The 26,596-nt window shown below is 40.3% G+C and overlaps 1 protein-coding gene across 4 annotated transcripts in view; it reads left to right on the plus strand.

The window, feature by feature from the left end:
- enox2 (ecto-NOX disulfide-thiol exchanger 2) overlaps nt 1-26,596 on the plus strand; it is a 292,078-nt gene that overhangs the window by 145,623 nt on the left and 119,859 nt on the right. For 3 of the 4 annotated variants that reach the window (XM_058407650.1, XM_058407652.1, XM_058407651.1), the window contains one exon: nt 2,582-2,728. In XM_058407650.1, the coding sequence (XP_058263633.1) occupies nt 2,582-2,728 (147 nt within the window). Of the gene's footprint in view, nt 1-2,581; nt 2,729-26,596 lie in introns of those variants that run through there. The other variant, XM_058407653.1, reaches the window with a different exon arrangement.

A 26,596-nucleotide genomic window follows, 5' to 3' on the forward strand; every position in this document is an offset into this window, starting at 1 on the left:
ATCACTTCCATGTCCACAGGTGTATAAAATCAAGCACCTAGGCATGCAGACTGTTTTTACAAACATTTGTGAAAGAATGGGTCGCTCTCAGGAGCTCAATGAATTCCAGCGTGGAACTGTGATAGGATGCCACCTGTGCAACAAATCCAGTCGTGAAATTTCCTCGCTCCTAAATATTCTACAGTCAACTGTCAGCTGTATTATAAGTGTTTGGGAATGACAGCAACTCAGCCACGAAGTGGTAGGCCACGTAAACTGACGGAGCGGGGTCAGCGGATGCTGAGGCGCATAGTGAGAAGAGGTCGCCAACTTTCTGCAGAGTCAATCGCTACAGACCTCCAAACTTCATGTGGCCTTCAGATTAGCTCAAGAACAGTGCGCAGAGAGCTTCATGGAATGGGTTTCCATGGCCGAGCAGCTGCATCCAAGCCATACATCACCAAGTGCAATGCAAAGCGTCGGATGCAGTGGTGTAAAGCACGCCGCCACTGGACTCTAGAGCAGTGGAGACGCGTTCTCTGGAGTGACGAATCGCGCTTCTCCATCTGGTAATCTGATGGACGAGTCTGGGTTTGGCGGTTGCCAGGAGAACGGTACTTGTCTGACTGCATTGTGCCAAGTGTAAAGTTTGGTGGAGGGGGGATTATGGTGTGGGGTTGTTTTTCAGGAGCTGGGCTTGGCCCCTTAGTTCCAGTGAAAGGAACTCTGAATGCTTCAGCATACCAAGACATTTTGGACAATTCCATGCTCCCAACTTTGTGGGAACAGTTTGGAGCTGGCCCCTTCCTCTTCCAACATGACTGTGCACCAGTGCACAAAGCAAGGTCCATAAAGACATGGATGACAGAGTCTGGTGTGGATGAACTTGACGAGTCCTGACCTCAACCCGATAGAACACCTTTGGGATGAATTAGAGCGGAGACTGAGAGCCAGGTCTTCTCGTCCAACATCAGTGTGTAACCTCACAAATGCACTTCTGGAAGAATGGTCAAAAATTCCCATAAACACACTCCTAAACCTTGTGGACAGCCTTCCCAGAAGAGTTGAAGCTGTTATAGCTGCAAAGGGTGGACCGAAATCATATTGAACCCTATGGATTAGGAATGGGATGTCACTTAAGTTCATATGCGAGTCAAGGCAGGTGAGTGAATACTTTTGGCAATATAGTGTGTATGTATATATATATATATATATATATATATATATATATATATATATATATATATATATATATATATATATATATATAGTGCAAGTGCAAAGTGCATTTATATGAGAGGTGGACCCGGTAAACTAGCCTCTCAGCGTATATTCATAGCACGTTAATGGCCAGAATCCTGACTAAGGATCAAGCAGGTGTATCGAATCTCGTTTTCCACGCGAGGGCTCGGTTTAATGGACAGGAAAAAGCGTGAGTCTCACGAGCGTGTGCTGAGATCTTAATCAGAGTTTTTACTCTATGACTCATCACAGACTAGCAGCCTTCGCCTCTCATTAGCAGCCCATTACGTGCCAAGGACTTTTCACTACTTTACAAAGCTCTCTAGAGAACCATAGTGAGAAAGCAATACAGCATACAGCCCTGTTTAACTTGTCATCAGTGTCTGTTCCTTCCTTGTCCAAGCATCCTGCTGTTCCAAACTCTATCCCCCCCTATTCTCCACTTCTTTTATTTTTTTCTGGGGTAAATTCATATTCATCATCGTCTCTCATCTCATCGTCTGTTCCTCCTTTTTCTTGCTTGTACACTACAGTTCTTTATGGGAATCTTTTTGCTCTATATCTCGCTTTTGGTGAGAGTTTGTGTATCACCGTATTGTCAGAACAGGCCTCAGAGGTCAGGTGGCAGACAGTAAGGCACATAATTAAAGCATCGCTTCTTGAACTTTGTGTCAGCCTTTTTCTCTCTGAAGTCGAGAGGAAGCTACAGGACACAAGGTGACATTTCAGAACTCCGCCCTTCCTGTTTTCTTAAGAAAAACAAAGCTGGGTGAAAAAAAAAAGAGAAGGGAAGAAGGATTGGTGATGAATATTGCATGAGAACAGGGCTGTGTTTCCCATTTGCTTTCTGAATAGCACCTCACATTTACTGTAGGAGATAACACAACACCTGGATGTACTGAACAATCACTTTAATTATTGCCTTATTGTGCCTCGGTTTCGTGGCGGTATCCTTGTTGTTATTGAATCCATAATTCATTCGATAATTTGGTCTTTGTTGTCTTATCTCCTTTTTTTCCTCACAGGAGGAACACTTTCTGGATATTGATCACATGTCTGTAGTGCACATGAGCCTCAAGTCAGTTTATATAATGGGGTTGGATTAGAAGCCAGAGGGGTTAATAACTAATGGGAACCTTTGTGCGGCTAATCCCATATTTATTTGCATTTCAAACGAGAAAGAACACAGTTCGGACGTCTGTGCGTCTCTTTGACGTCTCCGAGTCCCCAGTCCAGAATGGTTTGAAGTGGTGTCCTCTATCCAGGGTCATTCCTTTGGCTAGGTCAAACGTTTGCATTTTGATTAAATTCAGTGCACTTTTCACAGTTTGTGTCTTTCTTTTTTGTGTCTCTTTCCCAGGACTAAACCCGCTACCCTTTGACCCCGCAACCAACAACGAGCCGCTGCAATTTAATAACTCCAATGGGCCTCTGGTGTCCGAGTGTCCTCTGGAGAGCAGTACTGAAAACGGCAGCAAGAAAAGGAAGAGACCAAATCTTCCTCCAGGTAGGCATGGCATGGAGTTTTACTAAGATTTTGACTCTTTTAATGTTTCATCTGAAGCCATGACATGATTGTCACTTAAAATGATTGCTGTTTATTAATTTTTTTATTTTTTTTTGTTCTCTATCTATCTATCTATCTATCTATCTATCTATCTATCTATCTATCTATCTAGCATATATTTTTAAAACCCAGTCCATTTTTGTTTTTGTTTTTTTTTGTTTTGTTTTTTTAGGGATGCACGATTTTTATCAGGGACAGATGAATTATCGGCAGAAATGGGTGACGTCATTTAATAAATTAAATCCGATAACTAGATCCGATAAACTACGCTTGCTGGTAAATCAATCAATCAGTCTGATTTATCCAAGACTCGCCCGCTTTCTGAGTGCACGTGACTGCAGCTTTAACCTGCAGTGAATCTCCTGTGTGGCGGTCATTAGTTCATCATCTTTTCAAGTTTTTTTCATCAAGTTTTTCTCGGTGGCAGCGGAGGACAATGCCATTGCTATTTGTAACACATGTTCAGCAAGGATTCCGAGAGGAGGTAAAAAGGCGTCAAGTTTTAACACAACAAGTCTTATATCTCACCTGAAGGGTCAAGTGTAATATGCGGCAGCAGCAGCTACTAGCGCTAGGCTTAAAAGACGGAGCATGTGACTTAAGGTCTATATACCTTCCTCATCCTCATGCACTAAAAAGATTGAATAGATGCATTTCTTTGTTGTGCATGAAATACTTGAATATAAATTTGTTGTTAATGAGTTGTTAATTGCAGATAAACCATAGTTCTGTCATAGTTCTGTTAAACCCTTTCTGTTCTTATTGTAGTACCTTACACAAAAAATAAAAACATCTGAGGACCGATGTTTCCTATTACAGTTAGGCCAGAGCTACTAAAATATCAGTTTCATCAGTGCATGTTAGATTTTTTATTCTCTTGGGTGCACAAACTGCAGATTATATGAAAATTCTGATATAAAAATATGAACTTATTGGTTATCGGTATCAGAATCGGATATGAGAAGGACTTAATTATCGGTTATCGGTTTAAATTTCTCATATCGTGCATCTCTAGTTTTTTTTTTTATCTTCCTCCAGGTAGACATGGCCTATAATTTTATTTTAATTTTGACTTTTTTAACGTATTATCTGAAGCCACGACAGATATTCATTCATTCATTCATTCATTCATTCATTCATTCATTTATTTATTTATTTATTTATTTATTTATTTATTTATTTATTCTAAATTTCCTCACAGATTCTAAAGAATTTATCTGTCTATCTATCTATTTTTTTAAACCAAGTCCATTTTTTGTTTTTTCTGAAACAGGATACTTCTGTTACTTTACTTCTGTAAAAGCATTAATTTTATATAAATCTGGATCTATGCATATTGGATAAAAAGCTTTCCTTTTTTGAGCATTATCGGGTTTTTTTTTAAACACTTAAAACAGCACTATTGCATTTTGCTGGATTTGGAGTTTAAAAAAAGGTGTTTTCTAGCCCTCTGCAGAGGATTGATGTCTCAGCAGTAAAGTAAACAGCAGGACTATTAGTTGCTTCCGATCCAGGCTTGTAGAATCTGACCTCTCTGAGCATCCTGTGAGTTTTGCGCAGTAAAAGAAAAAAAAAAAAAGATGACAATCATCTCTCCGGCTGAGACCCGACTGTACCTGCTACCTCGTGTATTTCCCTGTGAGAGAGTAAGATTAAACCTGTATTAGGATGCTGAGAGCGAGGATGGAGAATAAGGGATGCAATTTTGAGAGGCATGCTCTCGGTGTTGTTAATTACATGGAATGAATTGTCAGCGTTGGATGATGAGATGATGAGATGACGATCTTGTTATTGTGTTGAGATTTGCGCTGGTCTCAGTCAGAGATGACAACTCCTCGTGAGACATCAGGATTGCGAGATTGCAGGCAAACGCAGTCGTCACTCTTCTTTTTTTTTTTTTTTTTTTGCTAGTTCCTGACTCTTGGTGGTCCTATTTGCCTCTGGAGCAGCGAAGCCACTCAGAGCCTGAAGTGACTGTGATTAGGGTTTAAACGAATGCAAACGACGTGCTTCTCATCCATGCTCTGTTCTTTATACACCCTCACAGCTGACACAAATGAAAGTGAAATGGGCCATTGTGGCACGCTCGCAGTCAGGAGCCGGATGTGCGGATCAAAGGCAGCCGGTGTGATCAAAGCCTCTCGGGCGCTAATCTAATCTGCCCATTTCACACCGCTCCTTTTCCTTACTGCATGGACTCCATGCGCTAAAGGAATGATCGGCGATCTTTATGAACACACAAAACCTAAAGCTCTACAGTCTCCTCTGATCGCGCCTGAGATACGAATCTCCATGAAGCAGCCGTACGCTTCGTTTTGGTCAAATATCATCACGATACTCCGTCTTCTCCTCCTGCTCATTTCCCAGCTTTTTGCCAAAAATATATCTGCTCAAAGCAATTAGCATCCATCTAAAAATGATAAGCCCCTGATTACATTCATTTGAATAATGAGAATTGTTTAGAGAATCTCACAGCACCCTGCTGCCTGTAAGTCCTCTCTTGCTCCATTACCGTTCTGAATGATTCCAGCATGCAGCTCTGCTTAGAAACGAGAATTAGCAAAAAGAATTAGCTCCTCTGTAGCAACAACGCCGATTAGCTGCCCCGTCTGTCATTAAGCCTTGCTCTTATCCACCCGGAGTCTGGCTGATCGATTTGCTCCCCGTTTGAGGGAAGAAGATGTATTTAAAAAAAGCACAAAGACAACAACTCACACAGCGTGTGGATTATTATGTGTCCAGTCACTGTAATGTCCTCTGGCAAAGCCTAGCCTGGGAGGTTCTTTCTGTCTCAGAGGAGAGGAATTAATGCTAGGGAGGGTGGTGACTAATTACTAGCCATGCAGATTTAATCTCATTAAAGCACCATAATGGATAGATTCATCTCGTTAGCTATGGCACACCATTAGCAGGGTTCCATGCCTGCCCCGGGTCTTCAGGAGCGGGTGAAGGTCTGAGGGTCAGCACGGACCACGTGGTGTTGCCATAACGATTGTTTAACAATGCTAGTAGTTGCAACAGTATTAAATATGCTGCACTGTAATAAACAGGTTCATTAGGAGGCACAAGGTATGCAGTGGATCTGCTGTTATGCAGAGGCATAGTGTTGGAAGGGGTGGTATTTCCTCCTTGTAGTATCCCATCCAGGGTGTTCTGGTCCTGACTCTGTCCAGGATATAGCAGTTAGTGAAGATGAATAAATGAATTCTCAGAATATTTCACTCTTCCTTCAAAAGAAACAATTGAGTACTGCTCTTTCAAACCCTCTCTGGACAATCTTTCATATGCAAACACCAATGGACTTCCGTTCCAACAGTTGGGGCAGTGGTAGCTCAAGTGGTTAAGGCTCTGGGTTAAGATCGGGGATCAAGCCCCAGCACCACCAAGCTGCCACCGTTGGGCACTTGAGCATGGTCACCAACCCCCCTTCGTGCTCCAGGGGCACTGAATCATAGCTGAGCCTGCACTCTAACCCCCAACCCTCCAAGGATGGGATATGCGAAGACAGAATTTCACTGTGCAGTAATGTATATGTGATCAAAGTGGTGCATAAAGTTTGTCCAGTGTCCTGTAAACACCAGACTATGAGGAGACCGTTCTTTCTTTGGTCCAAATATCATCTTTCATCTTTACCTCTTTCATTTCTTATTCGTCCTCTGTTTGATGTCACAATGTCAACTCGGCGCAGCTCTCAAGGGGTGAATCGTGCATGAGCGTTCTTACAGTTTCATGTTCACTGGTCATTCTTTTTCTGCTCTGGACTTTCGTTAAAAATACACCATGACTGGCAACCCCCAAGGACCAGGCTTGAGACCTGAAGAATTAGCCGAGATCTTTTAATCGCTTGAGATTTTTTTAGTGGGTTTTAATTTAGCCTTTAATGTTTTAGAGATAGTCCTGCAGGAATTCTCAGTTTGGCCACGGTACTAGGCCACTGTGTAGTTCTTGCACCGTTGCATTTATTCCCAAGTTACTGGTGATAAAAAGTGGGAGTAATTGGAGTGCCTGATTAAAAGCTATTATATACTGCATGTAATGTAGTGGCAGCAACCACGCCCACACACCATCAACCATCAGCCGACGCTCTGTAATCTCACATTGCTGTCAGAATTCTATATTTTCTAAAGTTATTTTCAGTTCAGCCCTAAACTCTCAGACACCTGACACAAACTTCACAAGTGATTGAAAACTGGTTTTATTAACCTTCTCAGCAGCCACTCCACCCACTTCCAAACTCAATTTTGTGATTGTCTTACCATGAAACCGGCCTGATTGGAGAGAATTAGGCCTTCTTGTTGCTAAGCAATCCTTCTGAAGGAAACTTGCGCGTAATGTTGCATAATTCATATCATTTCCACAGAAGGCCATTATGAGCATGCATGCTCATCAGCTTACCAGCTCGGTATTCTAACCATGGTGAATCACGCTCGCCTGGTTGCACCGAGCACTTAGGGATACTAACTCCTTTTAAAAAAAACGAGGAAACTCTTTCGCATGCCAGGCTGCAGTTTTTACATCTTAAAAGACCTGCTGTCTGGCTTAGTGTTGCTGAGAAACAGCTCTGGGCCGGAAGGAGCCTTTCAGAGCAGGACTGGAAAGCAAAGGTCGGCGGTGCAGTGGGTTGGAAGCGGAACAGGCGAGCGGCGCTGCTGTGGGCCTTTGCCACCATGTGTGCATTAACCTTTGCTAAGTGGTGCCCGGGAGTTGCGGCTAAAGACACTATCGATTGACTCTGAAGAGGATGAGTGTGGAAGAGCAGGGAAGAGGAAGCAGGCTGGTTTTGTTCTCGCTGAGCCGAGAAGAAAAACGAAGCAGAGCACTCTCGTGAAAGGGGAGTGTGGGAGGATGACAGGACTATCTGACTCCATCCATCTTTGTGTGTACAACTGTGTGTTTGGTTGTTGTAGCTGCTTAGCATTGACTTGACACTGACACACACACACATACACACTTACACATACACGTAGGTGTAGGGCTAGACATGGATATTTTATGCCGTGTAATCACTAGTTGAAATGTATGCAGAGGCATACGTGGGTTTGTATTTTTGTATGTGTATATGTGTGTTGGTTGGTTGGTTGGTTAGTTGGTTATTATGGACATCATTGAAAATTCTATCAGATACAAATTCCATTCTATATAAGCACACAATGCCTATTTGCACCTGTGCTCCAGGATCTGGATCTTGACCTATATTTAAAACCAAAGTGGACAAGTTTTTTGTTGGTTCGTTTGTTTGTTTGTTCTATTGTTTGTTAAAGAACCATACCAAAATGCTGGAAAACACCAGTACTATCATGGTGTGTGAATACTGACTCAACAGTTACTCAGCCTCAGCTACGTCTATCGAGTTCATCACTAGTCATCACTAGTCTGCTAGCATCTTCTACTGCTGAGATGCGTAGAACTTTTTTAGTTTGCTAAGAACTAAATTGAATCCATTTTATTTCACAGAATAATGTGCAAACTGGTAGTTTAACTGAAAAAAATAACCGGAAGGAAAAGAAGAATTGTGTGCTTCCTGTTCATTCAGATACCCCTTTATTGTAGAAATATAATTCCCATACATAAAATGCTGCATCCATTAATGAAAAGACCACCTTGCGGACATTGCTGACAATAAATAATTCCAGTGGTGGACAATTCTCAACACACAAGTGACGTAGTAGTGATGTGTTTGTATGGGATCGGGTAATTGTGTTTAGCAACAGATTACAGTTACAGTCAGGAAATGTACACCTACTAAATAGCCTTTAGTGCATTTATATATTTGTATTGGTCTTGTAGATATGCTTGAATCAGATGAACCATTTACTATTAAGCACTAAATGTGACTCTAATACTATTAGCTATTATTACTACAGCATTTCACTGCATGTCGTACCATGTATGGTTGTGTATGTGACCTTAAATTTGAATTTATTATTATAATGCCATCAAATAAAGTCAAGGTTAGTTATCCATAATATCTTTGGTGCTTAGAGAGTCATGGTGTAATATCCTGCACAGCTTGCTATTTCTCAGCTTATTTACAGTGGTAGCTTTTATACATCAGAATTGAACTGGCAAGCCAAACAGGAGGGAAAAATACAAGACCCAGTGCAACTTCAAGAGCATCTTAAGCCTCAACTGTAGATGAACATCCAAGCTCCAGTTTCAGAGAACCAAGCTCTGAGATCAAGGTCCAACGGTGCACCAAGCTGCTGGCTGATGATCAGTTGGAATATTTTTTTAGTGCCAGAAAAATACTAGTATACAAGTGAACTGATAGGGAGAGAAGCAGAAAGAGCTGAAGGTTGATGGATTATACCAGCTTGATTGACATGCAGTATTTAAATAATATTGAGTCAATTCAGTTTTAGTAATTCCAAGTCAATTCATTATCATCATTCCTCTCACCAGAGACAGATTTAATGGTAGGAATGATAAATAGTTCCTCCAGCCCAAATCAAGTCATTATTGTCATCCCTCTCATTGTAGACAGATTTAATGTTAGGAATGGTGTATAGTTCCTCCAGACCAAATCAAGTCATTATTGTCATTCTTCTCATCATAGACAGATTTAATGTTAGGAATGGTGTATAGTTCCTCCAGACCAAATCAAGTCATTATTGTCATTCTTCTCATCATAGACAGATTTAATGTTAGGAATGGTGTATAGTTCCTCCAGACCAAATCAAGTCATTATTGTCATTCTTCTCATTATAGACAGATTTAATGTTAGGAACGATGTATAGTTCTTCCAGACCAAATCAAGTCATTTTTGTCATTCCTCTCATCATAGACAGATTTAATGTTAGGAATGGTGTATAGTTCCTCCAGACCAAATCAAGTCATTATTGTCATTCTTCTCATTATAGACAGATTTAATGTTAGGAATGGTGTATAGTTCCTCCAGCCCAAATCAAGTCATTATTGTCATTCTTCTCATCATAGACAGATTTAATGTTAGGAATGGTGTATAGTTCCTCCAGACCAAATCAAGTCATTATTGTCATTCTTCTCATCATAGACAGATTTAATGTTAGGAATGGTGTATAGTTCCTCCAGACCAAATCAAGTCATTATTGTCATTCTTCTCATCATAGACAGATTTAATGTTAGGAACGATGTATAGTTCTTCCAGACCAAATCAAGTCATTTTTGTCATTCCTCTCATCATAGACAGATTTAATGTTAGGAATGGTGTATAGTTCCTCCAGACCAAATCAAGTCATTATTGTCATCCCTCTCATCATAGACAGATTTAATGTTAGGAATGGTGTATAGTTCCTCCAGACCAAATCAAGTCATTATTGTCATTCTTCTCATCATAGACAGATTTAATGTTAGGAATGGTGTATAGTTCCTCCAGACCAAATCAAGTCATTATTGTCATTCTTCTCATCATAGACAGATTTAATGTTAGGAACGATGTATAGTTCTTCCAGACCAAATCAAGTCATTATTGTCATTCTTCTCATCATAGACAGATTTAATGTTAGGAACGATGTATAGTTCTTCCAGACCAAATCAAGTCATTTTTGTCATTCCTCTCATCATAGACAGATTTAATGTTAGGAATGGTGTATAGTTCCTCCAGACCAAATCAAGTCATTATTGTCATCCCTCTCATCATAGACAGATTTAATGTTAGGAATGGTGTATAGTTCCTCCAGACCAAATCAAGTCATTATTGTCATTCTTCTCATCATAGACAGATTTAATGTTAGGAATGGTGTATTGTTCCTCCAGACCAAATCAAGTCATTATTGTCATTCTTCTCATCATAGACAGATTTAATGTTAGGAACGATGTATAGTTCTTCCAGACCAAATCAAGTCATTTTTGTCATTCCTCTCATCATAGACAGATTTAATGTTAGGAATGGTGTATAGTTCCTCCAGACCAAATCAAGTCATTATTGTCATCCCTCTCATCATAGACAGATTTAATGTTAGGAATGGTGTATAGTTCCTCCAGACCAAATCAAGTCATTATTGTCATTCTTCTCATCATAGACAGATTTAATGTTAGGAATGGTGTATAGTTCCTCCAGACCAAATCAAGTCATTATTGTCATTCTTCTCATCATAGACAGATTTAATGTTAGGAATGGTGTATAGTTCCTCCAGACCAAATCAAGTCATTATTGTCATCCCTCTCATTGTAGACAGATTTAATGTTAGGAACGATGTATAGTTCTTCCAGACCAAATCAAGTCATTTTTGTCATTCCTCTCATCATAGACAGATTTAATGTTAGGAATGGTGTATAGTTCCTCCAGACCAAATCAAGTCATTATTGTCATCCCTCTCATCATAGACAGATTTAATGTTAGGAATGGTGTATAGTTCCTCCAGACCAAATCAAGTCATTATTGTCATTCTTCTCATCATAGACAGATTTAATGTTAGGAATGGTGTATTGTTCCTCCAGACCAAATCAAGTCATTATTGTCATTCCTCTCATTATAGACAGATATAATGTTAGGTACGATGTATAGTTCTTCCAGACCAAATCAAGTCATTTTTGTCATTCCTCTCATCGCTTGTTCTAGTTAGTTCCACTAGAACAAGCGATGTCATTACTGTCCCTCTTATCATAGACATATTTAATGTTAGGAATAACATATCATTCCTCCAGATAAGTCAAGTCATTTTTGTTATTCTTCTCATCACAGATAGCGGAAATGTTAGGAATGACCCTAATAGTTCTAAAACAAGTCAAGTCATTATTGTCCTTCCTCTCATTGAGGACAGATTTGATATTAAGAATAATATATCATTCACTTAGCATAAATCAAGTCATTATGGTCATTCCTTAACTAAATACAGATTGTTAGGAGTGACATGTAGTTCTACTATAACAAGTCAAGTCATTAATGTCATCACATACAGATTTGATTTTAGAAATGTTCCTCATCAGGTCCTAACATTAAATCTGTGTCTGATGAGAGGAAAGACATATTGTTCCTCTACCTTAAATCAAGTCATTATTGTAACTCCTTTAACCACATACAGGTTGAATGTTAGGAATGACATGTAGTTCTACTAAAAAAGTCATTATTGTCACTCCTCTCATCACATAGAGATTTGATATTAGGAATGACATATAGATCCTCCGGTCTAAATCAAGTCCTAATATTAAATCTGTCTCTGATGATAGGAATGACATATTGTCCCTCTAGCTTAAATCAAGTCATTATGGTCATTCTTCTCATCAAGGACAGATGTTAGGAATGACATATAGTTAGTTTCTCTAGGATAAGTGAAGTCATTATTGTCATTCCTCACAGACAGATTTAATGTCAGGAACGACATATAGATCCTTCATATGCTAAATCTTGCTAAAAAAAAAAAAAAGGTACATCCACTCTTCACCTGGTGCCATTCCACTGTGGCGGGTGCTAGCATTGTGCACGTAGCTGCACAGGACCTTGTGACACCTCAGATGAGGACTGACACAAACTGATTGCGGATACGTGCCCTAAATGTTTGCACTGATCCCTAGCAGGGACAGCTGCATTCAGTCAGTCAGCATGTCGTGCAGCTCTTTCTGTCTCTTTGATTCCACTCTGTCTCTCTGCGGGGATGAACAGTGACAAAGCCCAAAGCTAATTAGCAGTTATTTACCTTGCTCGATGTTCTCCACTTCATCGGATTGACGTAGCAGTGATGAAAAGTTGTACTTTTTTAATTTTTTTTCATAGAACCCACCATACGTCTCCTGCTGTAGGTGTGGGTGGCACTTCTCTAGCTTTGTCTAACACACTAAAAGAAAAGGCTGAATAGATAAATCTACATAAGCTGTGAAAAGTCTTTCTGTCTCAGGAAGCCCCAGGCATCAGTCAACACAGCATCAGTCAACAGCCAGCCTCACCTTCTAACCAGTGTGTGTGTGTGTGTTGGTTCATGTCTTGGGGGGGAGCCTGTGTGTGTGTGTGTAAATGTTTATTCTCCCTGTTGCGTCTGAAGGGAGGCAGCGAGAATAACATTCCCAAGTGTGAATGGGCTTTTTCTTCTGCGTAATAACTGTGTAGTTGTTTCCTTTGATGGCCTGCCAGTTCACGCTCATTCCAGAGTCATTAATGCTCCAGCTTTTCTAATGCTAGTAGGAATAAAAGCGCTGTTGTTTTTTTTTCTGTCTAAACTAAAGCACTCTTTTTGTCCGTTAAAATGTTGTGTGTATAGCAGAAGCTACCTACACAATGACCTATGGTATATCACACATACTATAGCTACTCTTTCAGGAAAAAAAGGGGTTCTGGTTTTGTTTTTGTTTCGTTTTTGGCAGATTGCTAGCTCTTTATTGTGGCTCTACTTGGAACCATTTTCTAACAGAGACATACCAAAGCCTGCTTTTGGGTGACAGACGAAAGCTTTCGTTTTTCCACTGATCCTTATACAACACAAAACTGAAACAAATGACCAATACTAATATACTAACACACTACACTCTAATGTTTCTTTATTCCTTTAATTAGAGATCTGTACATTTTGTTAGATTTTAGAAGAAACAGCAGCATTGTGATCCAAGGTTATAGCTCCAGGATTCGAGATCTGTATGTTGTGAGGTTTACACATTCTCTAGAGGTGTCCATGTGGGTTTTCCTGGGGTTCTCTGGTTTCTTCCAGTCCCCCAAAACATGCAGGGAGGTGTGTGTGTGTGTGTGTGGTTCCCTGTGATGGCTTGGTGTCCTGTCCAGGCTCCAGATCCACCATGACCTTGATGAAGGGATACTAGGACATGGGTGTACATTTATGTTATTTGTACCTCAGAGAACAAAAAAGGTGCCAGTAAAGTGGTTCATTATTATTATTATTATTATTATTATTATTATTATTATTATTATTATTATTATTATTATTATATAGAAATATGTACTATATATAAATACAACTACAGTGTGCCCTAAAAGTCGCCATGCACAGACCACTATTTAGCAAGATGTAACTCCTCCTACATGACTATGGCTCCCAATTTGGCGGCAGTGTTGTATGATGTGTTTACCATGCTTCCTGTTCATCGTCAAGTCCATCGCACCCTTGCGACAGCTTCCCGATCCAGCCCTAAGAATGATTTTAATCTTTTCTCCTTTTGTCAAAGGCAGTCTTAAAGACTACCTGAAAAATATATATAGTATAAACTAAGGCAAAAAACAAACAAAAACATTAATTCCCTCTATGTATGGAGACTTTGGGGATGCCATGTATAATCAGTAATGCCTGTATTGCAGATGTTCATGATAAACCGCTCTCTACCACAGGGACCGGTTTAATTTCATCTTTTTTTTTATAAACCAATAGAACATTGCATCAGATGGTTATTTTTGTATTATTGAATTATACAAAACTACAAAACTGGGACAGTGTGATTAGTTAGCTCATTCAGAGCTTGTCAGTGGGGTTGTAACCTCAAGGGTACAGCTTTTTTATCTTCATTTAAAGCAACAGAATTATTAAACCGTACACTGGAACTGGAACTGGTATTGTGCTTGTACTTGGAAGAAGCATTGTTCTAGCCATGAGCATTCATAATGGCTGTAATATATGTACCTTAGGGAAAGCCAGTGTTTCTGCGTAGAAACTTATTTCTGACAGCGTACAGCTCGCACCAAATATAATATAGCTCAGGGAATCGTTTTAGTCAAGAGCGATGACTTTTTGGAGTAATATAATTCGGAAAAAAACGATTCTTCTTTTAAAACCCCTCTCTCAGATTTATGCCTATGCTCTACAGATTGCATTCTCCACTCTTTGGATCTTGATGGTGCAGAAAAACGGTTGGCTCTACGTGCCGAGCTAGCTTCCTGGCTCCCCTAGAGCAGACGTCTGATCGCTACATGGCAGCCGAACAGCTGTGGATATTACATCCAGATCAGTCAGCTGTTTGTCTTTCAGATGTACTGGCCCAGACTACTACGCCTTGCATTTTTAATTGACCTGAATGGGGAGTATGCTTCAAATAATAGATGTTAGATTGGAGGATTAGGGAAGACATGCAGCCGTATTAGAATGCCAAACTGGCAGGACATCAGTCCTTTCCTTTATTCTTTCTCCTCTCCTTCCTTCTCTTTGTTTTTCTCCCTCCATCGCTTACCGGGTTCATGACGCAAAGCCAGTCCTGATGTATTGTCACTTTCTCACTCCGTCCTGTACGTCTGTTCCCAGGCTCCATTCACGTGGGTATGGATTTTTTTTTTAACAGCGATTTCAAGAATAGCATAAAAGCTACAGATCAACTGTTGAGAACGAGAAAAGTGGAAATGGTGAATAAAAAAACACTGACGATAAGCTTGAACTTACTGCTTAATAGTACACTTATGCAAAAACTCCCCTGGCAGTACAGTTTGTCTCACCAAAGCTGCGGCGTACAGACAGCATCATGTTCTAGCGCTTCAGAGTGAGGGTGTAATGAACTGAAACTGCAAACACATTTTCAAATAAGAAATTACAAACCATAAAGTAACAAGCTGATCAGCAGCCATGATAAACCATGATGAGTCCTAGTGCATTCATTCAGATGCGTAGCAATAAAATAAAACAACAACAACAGGCTCCGATGACGCATTTTGACGCCCCAGTTTCTCCAACTCGGAGGGCATCTCTGAAAAAGTCTTCCATGCGGACAAACATAAAAATATCTGTACGCATGAGGTGGAACCGAGCGCATGCATCTTTCTCCTTACTTTCGGCTTTTGGATGTTCACTGGACCGAATTGAATTGAAGCTCTCCTTTCCTTTGCCGTGTCATTACTCACATGCACTGCAAGCCTGCGGAAGAAAAAAAAACAAAACACAAAAAACCATTCTACCCTGGTAGAGATCATGTTCTCTATAATGCTATTTTGAGATCTCACATGACTCAGACAAAGCCACAGAAATATTGGTGCAAGTGTAGTCTTCAAAGGCGCATAGGATATATTTTTCAGTTTCTATAAACGTGTCACCGCGCTCCTGCTTTGTCTCAGGCTCGGACTCTAACAATAGGAGCGGTTGAGCTAAAGGCTACAGAGGTGCATACAGACCGATGAAAGAAAAACATCGGGGATGAGGGAAGCGTAGAGGGATCGCGAACGCATCTGTCGGCCCTGAGGATAACTCTGAGATATTCGAATTCCTCTGTGGGATTTGATTTGCATGTGGATATTACGTACCAACTGGCATAGCCGGGTGTTTACATGTCAGATACGTCGGGTTAGACCGCGTCGTAAATTTTCGGTCTGGCTCTAGTTTCCGCAACAAGTCCCAGATAATCCCAAATCCCAGCATGTGCGTGATACAGACTACTTAACATCTGTCTTCTGTGACACTTTTTTTTAAAGCCGGTTGACAGTCCAAACCGTTATTTAATTAGCATCGAGCGTGATTGAGACCGTGTCTGATCTGTAATTATGGCCATATGAGCAGCTCTCAAACCAGGCCACTGTCTCTCAGACTGAGATGCGGGATGTTCAGGCGTCTCTCAATTCAAATGCAAGGCGATGTACCCGTGCCACTTCGGGTGACAGTACATCAAAAAATGGCTGCCATGTGCTGTTAAGGGCTAGTTGCTGTGATACGGTAAATATTTCAATAGTGTCAGAGTTTAACATCTATGAGTGCTGGAAGGCATACTGATTTTTCTTTTTTTTTGTAAGCCAGCCTTGTTTTGGCATGTTTGCTTTAGAAAAGCTCTCCAACCATCTAATTTGTTTACGTGCGTGTGTATCAGGGCACGTATTCAGTGAATTCAGTTCATTATTTGTGTCGCACTTTTAGCAAGTGTCACAAAGCAGCTTCATAGAAACCGGGATGTAAATTTAGATCTCGTATGAGTGAGCCAGAGGAGGCAAAGAAAATCTCCCCGAGATGACATGAAGACGACAACCTGAGACTCGAAAAGGGAGCAGTCCTCTTCTGGGTGACATCAGATGGTGAGAATGTAACCGGAGGTGCGTCCCAAATCGTATACTTAGACACTATTGTGTGAGCGAGTGTGTAGCGTGAGTAGTGTGTTCAACAAGAAAAAGAAATGAAGTGTGGAATGGACACTCAACACTCTCTACATCGAAGAAAAGGGGCGGGGCTGCCAGGCGCCAAGGCTAGATGAGAATATTCTCAAGATGGTCGAAGACATTCTGATGGACAAGACATCATAAAAGTGTCGTTTTGTGATTTATTTAAACATTTTAAAACATTTACCGCGACGTCGCATTACATCAGCTTATACTTCCTGTTAGTAAAAAAGCCTCAGTGTTCTATTCGATACCCTTCTAATATTCATACACTAGATGCTAGAGCCATAGTGTAAGTGTATAGTGTATGCTGTAGTACGTCATTTGGGACACAGCTCTATTCTTAAACACTGTAACACTATAACATCAGCACAGATGTGTATTGAAGTGTTCCAGGACAGTGTTTATGATTACAGCAGCTACAGCATCCTGGTGAGATTATAATCTAAAGCAAGTCATGTTTTCAAGAAATATTCTGCTCAGGTATTTAGGGAAATTCTAAGGACTTTAATTACACGTGGCATCGAGCAGAGCTTCTTCACATTCCATTCTGAGTCGCCGTATATTTCAGACATTTCTGAAACCAGCTAGAATCGTCTCATTAACACGACGAACATGACCCTATTTGAGCGTAGCATAAGAAAGCCCTGTTTGTGCACCGAGCCAGGAAGAACACACAGTCCTAACTCCTCTCCTTCTGGATAATTAAATGTTTAGTTTTGTCAGTTCACTCCTTTCTAAAAGTTAGGTTTACTGAGCCATGGGGGATAGAGTGCAATATTTGCTTTTTTTTTGTATTTATTAGAAAAGAGGGTAGAGTGAGCAGTGAGGCTCGACGTGGTGAAGTGAACCCATTTTAAAAGAATCCCACCCACGCTTGCTAGCAAAAACATGTCATTCAGTGTCAGCGCTCGGCTCTCAGATGTAGGCGAGAAGTCGACGGCGTCTTAAAAGTCTGTTTGTGTGTGTGTGTGTGTTCTCTTCTGTTACACCGCTACACAGGTGTATTACACCGATGAGTGAATCCTAAATGTCATCTCTTCTCATCTGCAGTACCTGCACTTCCTTTTCTTCCTAGCACAGGATCGTTCTATTAGCATCAGTCATCATTACACACTGGGACTGAGTCATTATCTCAGCGCAGCGCAGGAACGCTGCGTTTAATATGCGCATGCATATTAAACCGCTATTTTTCCCCGCATAGAGAGTGTTATGACTGCGATCGCATGTTCTTTTATGCATGCGGATTTTCTACACGTGCACGGAGCGCGATAGAGATAGGTGATAAGGAATTTAACTTTTTTTTTCCCGCTTCTAGAGAGATTATTGAGACTAAACTAAAGCAGAGTCTAAGTAAACTCTAAGGCAGGAGGGCAGCAGGTCTGTGAGCGTTCTTCCTCCTCAGCTTTGTTTTAATGGAAAGTGAATCATGGGAAGCCCAGGCTGATGCACTGAGGGAGCAGAGCCTGAACTCTGCTGAATTCTTAATAGCCACTGTCCTGCGTGGCCTCTGCCAGGTGAAATGAGCGCTGGAAGTGTCTCCTGTCTCTGTCACCGCTTTGCCAGGCGTCGTCACTGGCCTAGGAGGAAGCCCTGCCTGTCCTGCCGAGCATTCTAACGAGCTATTGCAAAGCTCATCGCAACCTTCTCCTCTTCCTCCACTTCTTCCTCCTCCTCCTTATCCCCATATCCTGCCATCACACCCTATCTCTCCCTTCAGCATACTTTCATCCGAGAGGAAGCGCTGCTCCCACTATTGCTTCTTTCTTTCTTTCTTTCTTTCTTTTTTTTTTAAGAGAATAGCAGGACTCTTCCTCATCTGCAGCCTGCCTGTTCAGCACATTCATCCCTCATTAATGCAGTTCTCTCGGTCTGCTCCACACTGCCTGGGTCTTTGGTCCATCTGGCATGCTGCCATATTCCTGCCGGCTTTGTGTGTTCTTATGCATTTTTCTCTCTAAGCGTAGCATCTCTCTCTCTCTTATTTTTTCTCTTTCTAACCTTCCTGATTAATGCATAAGGGTTTCTACTTCATCAGTGTGTTGCATGCTTATAATAATAATAATATAGTAATAATAATAATAATTATTATTATTATTATTATTATTATTATTATTATTATTATTATTATTATTATTACAATTGACTGTCTCCAGCTTTTAAACTGTAAAAAAACTTTTTAAGGATTTTTGGATCAATTCATAAGGGTTTCATCAGTGTGAAACACTACCTACTTTTTATTAATAGTAAAGATACCTAATTATTATTATTACATTTATTTTATTTTATTTTATTTTATTTACAAACTGCAAACTGACTGGGTACAGCTTTAAAGCCATTAAAAAAAAACTTTTAGATAAATTTTTAAATGTAAAATTCAGAAGATTTTCCTTTTTTCTATATATATATATATATATATATATATATATATATATATATATATATATACACTATATTGCCAAAAGTATTCGCTCACCCATCCAAATAATCAGAATCAGGTGTTCCAATCACTTCCATGGCCACAGGTGTATAAAATCAAGCACCTAGGCATGCAGACTGTTTTTACAAACATTTGTGAAAGAATGGGTCGCTCTCAGGAGCTCAGTGAATTCCAGCGTGGAACTGTGATAGGATGCCACCTGTGCAACAAATCCAGTCGTGAAATTTCCTCGCTCCTAAATATAATACAGCTGACAGTTGACTGTGGAATAAGAACATGGAAGTGTTTGGGAACGACAGCAACTCAGCCACAAAGTGGTAGGCCACGTAAACTGACGGAGTGGGGTCAGCGGATGCTGAGGCGCATAGTGCGAAGAGGTTGCCAACTTTCTGCAGAGTCAATCGCTAACAGACCTCCAAACTTTATGTGGCCTTCAGATTAGCTCAAGAACAGTGCGCAGAGAGCTTCATGGAATGGGTTTCCATGGCCGAGCAGCTGCATCCAAGCCATACATCACCAAGTGCAATGCAAAGCGTCGGATGCAGTGGTGTAAAGCACGCCGCCACTGGACTCTAGAGCAGTGGAGACGCGTTCTCTGGAGTGACGAATCGCACTTCTCCATCTGGCAATCTGATGGACGAGTCTGGGTTTGGCGGTTGCCAGGAGAACGGTACTTGTCTGACTGCATTGTGCCAAGTGTAAAGTTTGGTGGAGGGGGGATTATGGTGTGGGGTTGTTTTTCAGGAGCTGGGCTTGGCCCCTTAGTTCCAGTGAAAGGAACTCTGAATGCTTCAGCATACCAAGACATTTTGGACAATTCCATGCTCCCAACTTTGTGGGAACAGTTTGGAGCTGGCCCCTTCCTCTTCCAACATGACTGTGCACCAGTGCACAAAGCAAGGTCCATAAAGACATGGATGACAGAGTCTGGTGTGGATGAACTTGACTGGCCTGCACAGAGTCCTGACCTCAACCCGATAGAACACCTTTGGGATGAATTAGAGCGGAGACTGAGAGCCAGGCCTTCACGTCCAACATCAGTGTGTGACCTCACAAATGCGCTTCTGGAAGAATGGTCAAAAATTCCCATAAACACACTCCTAATCCTTGTGGACAGCCTTCCCAGAAGAGTTGAAGCTGTTATAGCTGCAAAGGGTGGACCGACGTCATATTGAACCCTATGGATTAGGAATGGGATGTCACTTAAGTTCATATGCGAGTCAAGGCAGGTGAGCGAATACTTTTGGCAATATAGTGTGTATATATATATATATATATATATATATATATATATATATATATATATATATATATATATATATATATATATATATATATATAATTAAATATATTATTATTTATAACAGCTTTAAATGCAAGACTCCTGTATTGCTGTCAGTCTGTAAACCTAACCAAAATAACCAACAACTGTAAGGCGTGAGCGTAGTTCACCCTGACGTTGATTATTTTCCAAAAAAAAAACAGCATGTCCCGAGGTGTTTTATTCTTTTCTGCTACACCAATTCACCGAAGATTATAGTGTTTAATTTATCAAAGAACAACGTTTAACTTTTGTCACGGTTTATAATGATGTTTAACGTCGTGGAACGTCCGCAGTACAAGTCAATATTGTTATCACTTCAATTAAACCAGTTATAAACAGAGAGTCATCAGCATGTCTTGTTATCTCTCTCTCTCTCTCTCTCTCTCTCTCTTGAAAAATTGCAGCTTGGCATGTATCCTAGAAAGCAGAAAAAGCTGCAACGTTAATTCACGGAAAGTTTTTGTTTGAATCACAGCTTCGTTGAAACTACCGTCTGAGCCGCCGTTACAGAGAACACATCGGCACATTCCGACTAATCAGATTTGGGAATGCGACATTGCTGTGGTCTGATCTGTAAAGAGTGTCTAATGTAGAGGAATAACTGTTGAATCCAATTACTCGCACAAACGGAACCTTTTAAAAGCAGTCACAAGGCTGAATCGGCTGCCGGTACGATCGCCCAGCTTATATCGCTAAATATTTGACTGTTTAATAAGGAATAAGGAATCATTTTTGCTGAGACTGACATTATTTTAAAGCTTGTTAAAACTTTAGCCAGGCAAATGTAACCAGCTGAAAGACTCTCACAGCTTTTAATCTTTATTTTAACACGCACGGCTTTCGCACAACGTCATTGGACGCACAGGAAATAAAGCGTGATGTAGCTTAAACTTGACTGATTGCAGACATTCTTCCTGTATGTCAGTACAGGAGACAGATTTTCTCTGGAAATGTGAGCGCATAACAAAAGGATCTGTGAGCTACAAAGAAACTTCGGACTTTAAAAGTGGAAAAGAAAGAAAGAAAGAAAAAAATCCTTGTTCCTCATGAAAATAATAAAAGCCTTCTTCCGCATGCTGTTTCATAGTTTCACTAATTTCACTGCGGGTGTTGCATGGTGCATTGCTTGGTGGAAGATGCAGTCACTTGTCCATAATGAAGCATTACCTGAGGCACGTAGCGCTTTAATTAAAAGCAGTAAAAAATCTTATTGATTCCCTTCGGAAGAAATAAAGACTCCAGGCAGAGCCTTAAATTACTGTCATGTCGCTCCTTTTAATCTGATTTTTAAATTGTTTTCAGATGGATGTCTGTGTAGGGTGTGTGTGTGAGGAGGTAGTTATTTGGTGGGGGGGTGTATTATAAATCTATAAGATAACGCTGCATTGTGGTGTGTTGAGATCGAACAGGAAGTGTTGACCAGATTAACCACCCTTTCCCCTCTCACCGGTCGGCTAAGTGACGACTAGAAGACCTCTAGATCCAGCACAACGGGGTTTTTCCAGCTACAGCACGATGAGGTGGATTTTCTCACTTCTGAGCCATTGATGGTGACGGATAAGTGACTTGCAGCGATGCTCGTTATGCCTAATTGGCAGCTGCGCTACAGTTCACCTTCAGGCAGACGTAGAGGACGTGTTTGTGGTGTATGCGCCAGTGTCCACCGAGCCCTGTTTGTGCACGGGCACGGCCACACGGCCCGTCTGACCTTCCACAAACTCTCAGCTATTTCTACTCGCTCTCTTTAATGATTCATGTCACTCTAGGCGATGCTTGTGTGAAGACAGGATATCTTCCCATATTTTCTCTGATGATTTCTGCCCAAGCGCATGATATATCAGCTGGAATGCTTCATACTTTTTACAGTTTGTCTGGCATCCTCTTGGTCACATTATTACACACACACACACACATAGCTTTGTTTCTTTTTCTCTCAGCTGGAGTCATGAAGCTCTTGCTCTCCTGTTCTGTAATAGTTTCCATATGTGTTTGTTTTCCTCGGGTTATGTTAGGAAACACAGCACAGGGTCTTTGTCATGCTGATATGATGTGATTAGCCTTCATATTTCATATTGAACCGTAGCCTGCTTTGGAATGCCTGGGAAAAATGCAAAGGCCATTGTTCACAGATTTAAATATTCCGCCATACATGCGGTGCAGCTTAGTAATGAAGCATATAGAAATATCTTAGAAATAAACCCCAAATGAAATTTAAAATTCAGGGCACACTTGTAATGGATATTTATCATTTTTTACATTATACTTTGCATATCTGTTTGTTTGTTTAAAATATTTTGGATATTTATTTATTACAGTTTTTTGTTATTTATTTATTATATTTTTGATAATTACAATTTTGAGATATATTGTTTGTTTGTTTAAAATGTTTGATATTTATTTATTTATTACATATTTGTTACTCATTTTTATTTATTATATATATATATATATATATATATATTTTTTTTTTTGTTTTGTTTTGTTTTGTTTTTTCTTACATTTTCCTTTACATTTTTGATATTTGTTTGCTTGATTGTTTAAAATATTTATTTAATTCATTTATTTATTTGGTAGGTTTTTGATATTTTTTACATTTTAAATTAAATTTGAATATATATTATTTGTTTGTTTGTGTAATATGTTTTGGATATTTATTTATTACATATTTTGGGTATATTTATTTAGTTTATTTAAATGAGATGTTCAACATATATTTATATGTATTAATTTTATTATTATAATTATTATTATGGATATTCATCATTATTTACATTTAACATTTACATTTTAATACTCCGCTGTAATTGTAGCACATTGTAGTAATGTAGCATAATGAAATCTCATTATCCAAACTGAGTCAGGACACACTAATGTGGGAAAGTTATCATTGTTTATCTTCACAGCATTTTGTAATCATGATTAAGATCATCAATTACGATCAAATGACCCGAAACTGTTCTGTGTTCTCTGTATTCACCCTGATAAGCTCTCAGATGCTGACTCAGAACATTATGAGAAAAATCCTAAAGCTAAATTCCGTTCCATATTTATAATGTTTGGTCCGGTTCCTAATGAGCAAACCATGATTTTGGGTGCTGTGGGGAAAATGTCATCTGTTCATACTCAATGGGATTTTCAGAAAGCATGTATTGCAGCCTGCAGCGCTACAGCACTCACTTCCTCATTGTTCTGTGTTTGTTTATGTCTCCATGTGTCCCTGATTTGATTCAGCTCTTGTCTCCTCCCATGTCGTGTTATTGGTTGATTTTATTGCCTGTTTTGAGTCTGGCCCTTTGATTAGTTTGTTCATTTAAACCCCAGTGTGTGTTTTGTGCACCACAAAGTATTTTCTCAGTGTCCTCGTGTCCTGTCAATACCGAGTCATTTTGTTGTCGCTGTCAATTCTGTTTTTTTTTTTCTTCTGTTCAGCGTTTTGATCTTGGCTGCCCTTTCATATCATGTTTGTAGTCCTCCTGACCCGTGCCTGGTTTTCTGATTGAAACACATCGCCTCGGGTTTCGGACTGTTTGCTATCTTTATTTAACTATAAGCTCATCTGCTCTTGCATCCTCTCAACATCTTATTACATGATGCTTATAAGATATATAACAAGGACCAAAAGAGCAAAGAAAATCAGATATTACCAACCCCAACCCCAATGACGTTCCACACTAACAAAGCTCAATGTTTTTAACTAGTCAGTTTACTCACCAACCCGATGAATCATGCTTCTTACTAATTCACAAGCACACATCCTGCTCTCTTATCTTTAACAAAAACACCATAATGATCCATCATTGAGTCAGATACCTGTAAGTGTGACCACTCATCCTGCTGCTTGGTATAAAGGGTGTTTTTATGAGGCAAACATATCGAGTTACCATCCATTTCTTTCGTATGCTCGTAAAATTCGATGCGATAATGTTAAACCCACAATAATATCAGCCACCTCAATCTAGCGAAGTTCGAATGTTCTTTCTGTGCCTTAATATCGATTTGCCCGCACGTCTTGCTACTAAAATGAAATGAGCAATTAATTTCCAATCACCGAGACTGTGAACAGTAATTAAATGGGTCTCTGCCAGTCCAGATCTTTTGCTCGATATGCAATAGCCCTGTTACCAACAGAAAATGATTCCTTTTATTTCTTTCAAACCCATTTTTGACCACATGTCTATCTTCTTTTGTACTAACATTGACCCACAAATTTGCCTCGGCGCAGTGATGTGTGCCTGCCTTTATCTGGTGCATGGCACATACTTACCTATTGAGTATATAATTTTCCCGACGTACGCAGCAAGGCTTTGGGATGACAGCTTTCTATATTTCATGAGCATGAACAGCACCCACTTGCTATTCATTCCGCTACGTCTTCTATAAGTAGTGCTTTGACCTAAATTCCCATAAAGGTGGTGATACCGTAGAGTATTGTTTAATGTTTCAGGCTTGCTGCTTATTTTTTTTGTGTCACGACAAATGGAGGAGGCCAGGTTATGGTAATGGCTTTTTCATGTTAAAAATAAAATAAAAAAAGGGCAGCACACTGAATGACAGTCCTATCCAGGCACAGATGTACATTTAAGAGAACTCAAGAGCATATGGAGAACATACGGAGGGCCATCGGCTTTGTGGGAATTTATAGCACTCTGCTGCTTTTTGTGTAAAAAGCTCTGCATTAACCTGATTTGGTTCTGAGAGAAGAGGAAAGATTCTGTCATTTTTACAGATTTTTTTTCATATGAAAAGAATTCAAGATGGCCACCATAACCCAATTCGTGTTGCATCTGTTTGTTGAACCATTGGTACACCTCAACCGGTCTTGTCTTAGATTGTGTCCAAAAAAGTAGAAGGACAAATTTTAAATCTCATCTCCATCCATAGGCTTTTCATTTCAAAAGCTCTGCTTTGACCTGATTTGGTTCTAAGAGTATTATTCGCAGCCCAATGTGCTAAGAGTATGTAGGTACACATCCACACAGAGTGGTCAAGTACCACTCCTGTCCCGGTTAGCTAACGAATCATGCTCAGCGATGATCTCATTGGTGTTGTTTGTAGTTCCTAATCATTATGCAACATAATGGTACACTCTTCATATCTGTTCACCGTAAGGCCAAAGCACTTATTAACTTGAGCTTGGCCATAACTCTTGTATAATATCTCTTCAACATAGTAACCAATACCTACTCAACATGGAAGCCGATAGAATCAAGGTTTTAATTCGGTCTGCTGCATCCAAAGCCAGCTACCCTGTCGCAACTAAATCCTCCCCTTCCCTTCACCCCATTGATTACTGCATCCTGAGCTATGGGGATCACTCATTTAGCTGCAAGGTGATATTTCCCAGTGGACCTCATTCAGTCAGCCAGCAGCTCACTGAGCTTCGGTATGAAATCTGTCACCACAGGGAAGATGGAAAATCTTACACGTCACTCATGCATTTAACAGCATATTTTCTGCAGCCAATCGTCTCTGTTCTTTCAGGACGGACAGCTCAGGAGTTCAGCTAGGTCTGAACTGCAAGTTAGCTCACACTGCAAGGACACGGTTTTAGACTGTACTGCCATTCTGTGCAGAAATCCCATAGGCATTTGTCTGGCCTAGCTGTCTGAGGGACTGAAGAGCCTGGAATGACAGGCAGGATTACCTTATGTTTCAGTCATTGCTAATGATAAGTGATGTGGCAGTGCTATGCTATGTCTGAGCTCAGCTCTGCTGTCAGACACTTGATCAGTTGCAATGCACCATCAATGGCAGCCATGCGCTCGATAACTTTCCTAATGGCCAAGACCCTGTAGTTTGGCATTTGCCCCTCACAGCTCTCTAAGCCGATTTAACTGGCTCAGGCCATTAGCAGACACAAATGAGGATGTTCCACTGCCCCCCCTGCTGCTGGAATCAGCATGCAGTTCTCTGGGAGGTTGCCAAGCACCATAGCTGCCCTGAGAATGATGGCTAGATCATTCAAGTGAGCAGGTCCAAAAAGAGACACCCCCCCACCCCCCCCGCCCCCAAGCTCGCAACTTTGGTGAAGAGGACTGGACATGGCAAAATTAAATCTTTATATCT

The sequence above is a fragment of the Hemibagrus wyckioides genome, linkage group LG14, assembly GCF_019097595.1.
Source record: "Hemibagrus wyckioides isolate EC202008001 linkage group LG14, SWU_Hwy_1.0, whole genome shotgun sequence".
Lineage (NCBI taxonomy): Eukaryota > Metazoa > Chordata > Actinopteri > Siluriformes > Bagridae > Hemibagrus > Hemibagrus wyckioides.